Raw genomic sequence first — 8,379 nt, 5'->3', positions numbered from 1 at the left:
TCTATGTAAGGATGAACCACCCTACTTACACACACACACACATACACACACACACACTCACACACACACACACACACACACACACACACACACACACACACACACACACACACACACATACACACACATTTGTACACGCATATTCAAATTGAGAGACAAAATTTCGGTGTGTCGCTGTAATATCAAGACAAGTTTCCACCAAACTGTCTATACTCGAAGTGGGAAAACGTTTTTATAAGGTCAGTTAACATTTCTGAGGACAAGTAAAAAGGACATGTCATTGGTTTAGCATCTGAAATTACAAATTATGTTCTGTTGAAAGAACAGTATGCAACATAGATAACTTTTGCAGTCATTGGAAGAAAATTGCGACCCACATTCAAAGCTAGTTATTATTTAAAAGCCTACTTAAATTTAAAACAATATTTCATTTCAAGACATCTAAATTTTAAAAAATGAAATTCCGTTCTCATAGTACGCCCCAGTCGTTTAAATCCTTATCTTTGTCAGAACATTCTTTTCGTTTGAGAATAAAATAAAAAACCTTGTCGACTTTTCTGAACTCTTATAAGCATGCAATTTCGAGCAGCTGGCTGGAATGGCTTTGCTTCTTTATTATCACTTCCATAAATCCAGGTTGATGTTTTTTCCTCTTTTGAATGTATTTTGACATTCTTTATACGACTGTCATGCGAAGGAAAAAATCGTTTGCTTACATTTACTTCTTTCTTCTTCCAAAGTTTTCTATCAAAAAATTTCTGCAGTTGCCACACTGTATATTATTCTTGCCAAAGGTTTTTCTCCCTTTTATCAATAGTTTGCATGCACACATTTATTCAGTAAAGCGATTGTTTGAATACTTTTCAATGTATACGTATATAATATATATATATACACACAAGTATAATTTCTGTATTACGTCATTTCGCTTTATTACGCTGCAATTGTTTATTGTTGTCATTTAGAAATGGTTTTTATCAAGGTCGAGTAAAGTGCATGTTTTGCAAATTCTTTATTCATTAAGTATACATAGGCAGTAGAAGGTGATTGTTTCTATGGACTTCGTTGTTTATTGATTATTATGTTTTAACCATGTGTCTTTTCACTTTCAGGCTACACTTGTAGAGATACCAAAAGGTGTCTGATGTGAATATATCAGTAAATGTCTCTCTCCTTGTGGAATGTTGTGTTGTATAAAGTCGTAGTAAAGTTGAGAAAACAAATACGTCATTAGTCGCAAAGTAACTAACAGCCCATAGAATGCGTCTGGATAATATCATTCTCTTTTGCTTCGTAATTGAAACAATTGCAGTATTTAAAAAACAACTTTTGACAATTTGTTTCCCTCCGACAACGCGAAATATTTTCGCCGGGAATTAAGTTTAAGTATTTAAATATAATCCGAGCGGCCGTTAATATGCGTGCGGTGTCATCATATAGCATTGCTTTTGTGTTTTTTGGTCGGTGTAATAATAATTAAGCTATTCGCCGTTGTATAGAAAAAAACGCGATGTCGATTCCTTAAAGGGGAGTTGTTTTATTTGTTTTGGTTTTTTGTGGGGGGTTTTGTGAGCTTTTAAAAAAAAAATTGTTCGGATGTTGTATCCCTTTCAGCCACGGCTGGCCCCGACAGACAGGATAGGAACAACCCGCTTATTCAATTATGATATATTTTGTGTCGATCGATTACAAAATAATAAATAAAACTACTATAATTAGGAATAGATTTATAAAAATATTATAACGTTTACATTTAAACTGTGCTACTGCTTCAAACTGTTCAAGAAAAGTCTTAAATTTGACTCGGTTGACATTGAAGGAAACACGTGTTGCTTACTTTGGCATTTATACCTTCTTTATAACCCAAACAATAAAGGGACAACTTTTAGAATAATTTCATTTCCTGTGTGTATATGGTCAAACAAGCCAGCTCTAGCCCTCTCCTCAATAGGCGCTTACTAATGCTAAAATGTTGTGTTATACACCGTAACTGTCCATATATTATACGCTGTAATTCTTATCCGGAAAATGATTACAAGTTTATAATCGCAAATGTTTACGTCTTGAGTAATTGTATTCTTGTACCTCTCTAATATTTATAATATTGTATATTTGTGTATTATCGTCAAAGCATACTGCTATCGTATTATGTGTACTTGTGTGTTGTGCAGCTTAGCCATATCTTGTGATAGTAAAACGCTTTATTATCCAATCAGCCGCACATATGCAAGGTTAAGTTTGCACTTTGTGTAAATATCTTGTGAAGAGACTTATTGAAGTCATCTCAACGTCCCAGTATTCCTCCTACTATAAGTTTTCCTAACAGAGGTTTAGTCTTCATTTTGTGATGATCGACATGGCCAGACGCGCGAATGGATCTGCTTCCACTTCCTGCCTGCTTGCGGTATACTCTGAAGCAGAGAGTATTCGGAATAACTCAAGGCAATGTGCTGCGGCCTGTGGTGTTTGTCTGTCTCTGCCCCTTTCTCTCCTGATGCTGTTGACGCCTAATTATAATAAGTAATGTTTTAACTTGGTTTAATCCTTAACCCTTTTACCCCTTCTGATTTTTCTAGAGTCGGTGGTTGTGGAGCCCGTCTCTAAATACAACCTCTTCACATTTAATCCCTGACAAATACTCGGAAAATGGACTGGTAAGACTAAGGCACAGAACCGCAACCAGTACCGGAGTCCCGAAATCTTATTGTTTTCTCTTGACTTTCAAGTCTAAAATTATAACTTTTGAGTTTTTATGTTTTCTTTTACTTATCGCTTCATGGAAAAGTGGGGTGGGGAAAGAGTACCATCTCCTCAGGGTCGTAAGTTATTATTATTATTATAATTATTATTATTATTATTATTATTATTATTATTATTATTATTATTATTATCATTATTATTATTATTATTATTATTATTATTATTATTATTATTATTATTATTATTATTATTATTATTATCATTATCATTATCATTATCATTATCATCATCATCATTATTTATTACTTATTTTCACCATTGCTACTTTTTAAACTACCATCGCCAGTTCTATTGTTTCTATGTAAATTTTTGTTGTTATTATTTTATTTTTATTATTACTATTATCATTGTATTATTATTATATTTTCCATTATTATTATTATTATTATTATTATTATTATTATTATTATTATTATTACTATTATTATTATTACTATTATTATTATTAATATTATTATTATTATTATTATTATTATTATTATTATTATTATTATTATTATTATTATCATGATCATTAATATCATTATCATTCTTGTGGTTGTCTTGTGTGTTGAGTTTCTTTATCTTTTTTGCTCTTATTGCTACTTTATTGGTTTTGCTTTAGTGTTTTGCACATTTGGTAAGTGCGAACTTTTAAATTCGTTTTTAATACTTTTAAATACAGACATTTTTGGCTGATGAACTCTAAGATTTAGACACTAATTTAAACTCCTATTAGGAATTTCCCACTTACAGGATGGGTTAGCCCAATGTCGTGAAACACCTTGGAGTATGTTGGGGAATTTTACTTTTCAACATTGCCTTTACAAACAGACTTAAATTCAGCCATTTTGGTTCATGAATTGTTCAAAATAAGTTGTTGTTTTTTTAATGGCAAAAATTTTTAACCCGCCGAAAGAACTTCAAGATCTGATGGTAGGGAAGACCCCAGCCGACCAATAGTAAAAGACAGTCAGTTTGTGTAGACATGCAAATGTTGATTCTTTCGTCGGAGAGTAGTGTACCATTCTAGTTTGTCTTAGAGCGCTTACTTTGCTGGCCAATACTTTTCTAAATCTTTTCTTCTTTAAGTTTTCTTATTGCTTTTCTTTTATTTCTTTTGTCTTACTTCGTTGTATTTATTGTAAATGTAAATGTTTTGTTCAACCTTTCTGAAATTGATTTTTCATTACTTTTCGGGACTCCGGTATGATTGTATTGTGATCCGCCATTTCGATCGTGCTCCCTTGTTGGTGTGAATGATTTGAACTCAAACCTTTGTGGCCTTGCAGAAAGAATTCATTGTGACACTCTAGGTAAAGTCAACGCTTGCAGATAGTTAACATATATGCATTTTAACAAGTTAATTCGTAAAATAGCGATTTAATCTTAACACCTATTTGTTTCGATTATTACTTTACGTAAGATCTTATTAAGATTACTTCAGATTCTATCGTTTACATTTTATTACAAAACATTTTGAGTCAAAATGAATCACTAAGACCTGAATGGTCAAAATCAGTTTTTACTCTATCCTAATTTGTGATCCTGAGTTTTGGGCTGGATGAAAAACGGTTATAAATGAACATCTCGTGGATTGGTATCTGATTTTTTGGTGATTCATTTTGACGACATCTTTTTGTGTTTGCATTTGTAGAATCTTTATTTGCATATGTTTTATTGCATCCATTAACAAGAATACTGTGCTCGACAGGTTTTATTTGGGATTTCAGAAAGTATTTTTTGAAGATGGTGATAAATCTCCTCATAAAATCTTGAGGATAACAAATCAGCCATTTTGGAACTGAGGCTTAAATAAGTTTGTTATTTTTAATACATACATGCTTTGAGTAGCTTAGACTTCCAATTTCCTCCTCATATATTTTTTCTTCATCTTTTACACTTCTAGTGATATTGTCTCGCTCTCTTTTCGACTTTTATAGCAAACAACTCTGGGGTTTTTAAATTGTAGAATAAATTGAAATGAAAAAATACATAGAGCAAATATGAAACAAAAGTAATACATGTCGAGTACTGTTTGCTTGATTTGTGTATTCAAAATCTGTTGCCTGTGTGTGTGCCTAATCTGACACTGATGTCGTCTGCTGTCTGACCATCAGTGGCGCATGTCTGACCACTGTCCACTACCTATGCTCGCCTAACCACATCTGCATGTCAGATTGCATGACTTTCACAGTTCACATCTAGACCACACACCATACAAACACACCGAATTAGCCCATGTCTGTATTATTTTGTAAGTTACTTCTATCGACAAAACTTTCTTTCTTCGAGAGGATATTATTGGGAAAATAATCCTGAAATATCCTCTAACACAAACACTTTAGAAGCTACAAAGGAAAATCTTCACAGTGCAAGTTTTCTCCGTTATTTTTCATTCTATCTGTTTGCGACTCCCAGGTACTTTCTCTTGACTTTTGGGAGAAGAACAATCTGTCTTTTTATCTGAATTAGCACAGAAAAGAAAGACAATATTCAATATTGTAGTTCAACATTAATATTGACTCTCAGGACGTTCACATTACAGAGACACATTACCGCAATACGTATTGACCTTTTAAAAGAAAACCTCATACAACCTGTACCTGGATCAGTGAACAATATACACACGGAAAGCCACTGGAAAACAGAAAAAAAATGAAATTGTGTAGGGTGTGATAGAACCTGAATTATTGTTGACATGTCTTTGCTGTTAATCTATTAAACAAGCGCATGAACTAACCCTAATGTTTGCTCTAACGCTCACATAATAACAAAAAAGAAGACAATGCCGAATGGCAGCACGCTGGATGCTGCTGAAACCATGACATTATAGGTCATCTTATAATGTGGAAGAAGACAGATAACAAAAGTGAAGCGGATCGAGAAGTTGCTGAAGAAAGCAACTTTCAATTGTAAATGGTTTCTTCGAACGAAATGTTCAAAGATTTTTTTTTAAATTGTTGCCTCAGGGAAATCATATGTTTTCTATAATTTTGAGTTCGAGGGGAACAACAACGTGACAGTATCAAAATATTTCTACAAGTTTGGGAAGTGTTCATAAAACGTAGCTGTCTTTCGAAAGAAGCACCTAACAAAAACCTAACGCTAAAGTCTATATTTGATTTCGCTGAAAGAGAAAGTATGGCGGGGAAAATGACGATGTGTTTCTAAAATTTGCTGATATGGGTTTAAGTTCATGGTATTCCTATTGCATTCCTAATGTTTGGAATTCAACAAAAAATAATAGAAACAACTTTACACCGGTGCCAAAATGAGATATATAATAAGGCATTTCTAGATTCGAAACAAAAATTTGGAAGAAAATTTGACGTTTTCTTATTTGGGGATTTTGACGAATAAGATGAAACACATGTATTGTAAAAGTAGGAAGACTCTAACTCGATAACAGCGGTAACAGCGATTAGAACCTCTTTAACAGGCTGACATTAATCCACTGGTCGGACATCCCAGTAGCCTAGCTGACCTCACCAATGCCTTTAAAACAACTAAATGTAACAAATCAACCCACTAACTGGCCATGCACATTGTGACAAGCAAATCTTCTCCCGTGTCGCTGAAAATTTCGAAAAAGATTAACTTTAATTATAACGTATCAGGGTGGGCGTACGGGGTAAAGAGGGGTCTTTTTAGTGAATAGGGAAAGAGGATAGGGAGGGAAATTGAATTCCCATGTAAAGGTGTGGAATAAAGTCAACGATAATATACTTATCTAATATATGAAACGTTTTAAGATTTTCTGACAAATAAATGAGGGTAGTTGAAAAATTCCAGCGACATAGTGTTTCTGTAGCCTAGTAAAATGCAACTTGAGAATCTGGTAAGTGGGTGGTATATAGGTTTATCATAGTGTAGTCTCTCCCCCGTCATAAGCTCAAGGTGTGAGCAGTCTAAGGTATGAACAGCACTGCACGATTATCTTGCATGTCATGTGCTCAACCATCCGGAGTCTGGTCGTCTTTATTGTGCTCACTCCCGGTGAACTAAGTGTCTAGCACTCGTGCCCATCACTCTAACCCGGAGAATGGAACGCGTCACGATGAACAAAGATACCATTTGCACTTGAGATACTTCACGTCACTTCGTTATGTTATGTTGTTGCACTGATGTAAGTAATACTGTCGTGTCCGTAAGTTGCATTGTGATCCGAAAAAAATTCGATTGCATTCAAACGTGTGCAGGGTTGCCTTTATGATTAGCTACTTCGACTTGCAGTCGTAATCCTCTGTTCCCTTTTAGATTTTAAGCTGAACATTTTTGTAGCAACTAAGGCTTACGTTTTACTCCTTGCCTTAATTCTTTAGTTGTAAGCAATGTAGTTTCGATTTGATCTGTCCGGCATCATAGGAATTTGGCCTTTAGCGAATGGACTAGTTTCCTTTAAAATCGCAAGTGTCAGAATATTTTTCAAACAGTGAAGCTCATACTAACTCTTTTGATCATCTTGATTATGAAGTCAATCATCTCATTAAAAATAAAACAGTGCCGTAACCCTATCGCTCTATCAGCATCACTATAAAACTGCGAAACTGAGCAAAATTCTGCTCACATATGCATTCTCATTTGTTATTATTTTTCAGCATCACCTTTAGACCCCAAAACATAATGCCTGCGCATCTTTTTTTTCTGGTCATCAAAATGGAAGATATGAGTACACAAGTAGCCGGTTTTTGTTTGTGATTGCTATGCAGAGTCGGAAAAGTTTTCACACAATTATGTATGCACAAAACACATTCACCTCGTCAGCATCTGCACATGTGAGTCAATGCATTCCGTATCTACCACGACGAAGACCACTTTTTCGTCGTCGTTTCTTCCACCAGGAGAAATCCTTCTTTTTGTTGTTGCATCGTTTCTCTCCCCTTGCACCACTTGCACTTGTTTTGTGTTGTTGGGTTTTTTTTATGATACATCACCTTCACCTGGTTGCTGAGTTATGTAAATTTGATATCATGAAAAAAGAAATGAAAAGAAATAATTGGCTTGCTGATATATTCTCACCCCAAAAACTCTGGGGTTTGTCATTGAAGAAAAGATAAAGATGTTCCTCTACTAATATTTATGTTTTCTCCTTTTTTGTTGTCTGTCTTCCTCGTGCGCTCTCATTGAACGAAACAGCTATTCGGTGGGAATTCTGACAAGGAGACGTCACGGACTCACTTCTTGAACAGCCCTTTCGTGGCGCGCTACGTGCGTTTCCAGCCAGTGGAGTGGAAGGGGAAGATCAGCATGAGAGCAGGACTGCTTGGCTGTCCGTACACAGGTCAGTACATTGAGCTGTGAGGGAATCTGTTGATTAATGAAGGGGATTGGTTCACTGATCAAGCGACTGATTATAATTATTTGATTCATTATTTGGATGGATAGATTTGTTAATGAGTCGTTTCAGTTATATGTCCGTTAGTGGTTTCGTGAAAGGATTTCACCACTGGCTGGTAATTCTTGTTTAGATAATTTTGATCCTTTCTATGATGAGGATGATTACTGTTGTTGTTGTTGTTTAGTGTTGTTGTTGTTGTTGTTATTTTTGTTGTTTAGTGTTGTTGTTGTTGTCGTTGTTATTGTTGCTGCTGTTGTTGATGTTTATGTTGTAGTTGTCGGAGGTGGGGGGGGGGGGGG

General features: G+C 34.8%; 1 protein-coding gene across 1 annotated transcript in view; it reads left to right on the top strand.

Annotated features, from left to right (window-relative positions):
* The window catches only part of LOC101863535 (lactadherin), a gene marked incomplete at its 5' end in the record, with an annotated part of 79,636 nt that overhangs the window by 58,440 nt on the left and 12,817 nt on the right, over positions 1–8,379 (top strand). The window contains 2 exon segments of the mRNA XM_013087249.1: positions 2,577–2,654; positions 7,879–8,023. Coding sequence (XP_012942703.1) covers positions 2,577–2,654; positions 7,879–8,023 — 223 coding nt within the window.

The sequence above is a fragment of the Aplysia californica genome, unplaced genomic scaffold, assembly GCF_000002075.1.
Source record: "Aplysia californica isolate F4 #8 unplaced genomic scaffold, AplCal3.0 scaffold00564, whole genome shotgun sequence".
NCBI classification, from domain to species: domain Eukaryota; kingdom Metazoa; phylum Mollusca; class Gastropoda; order Aplysiida; family Aplysiidae; genus Aplysia; species Aplysia californica.
This window is presented reverse-complemented; position numbering and strand designations above follow the sequence as displayed.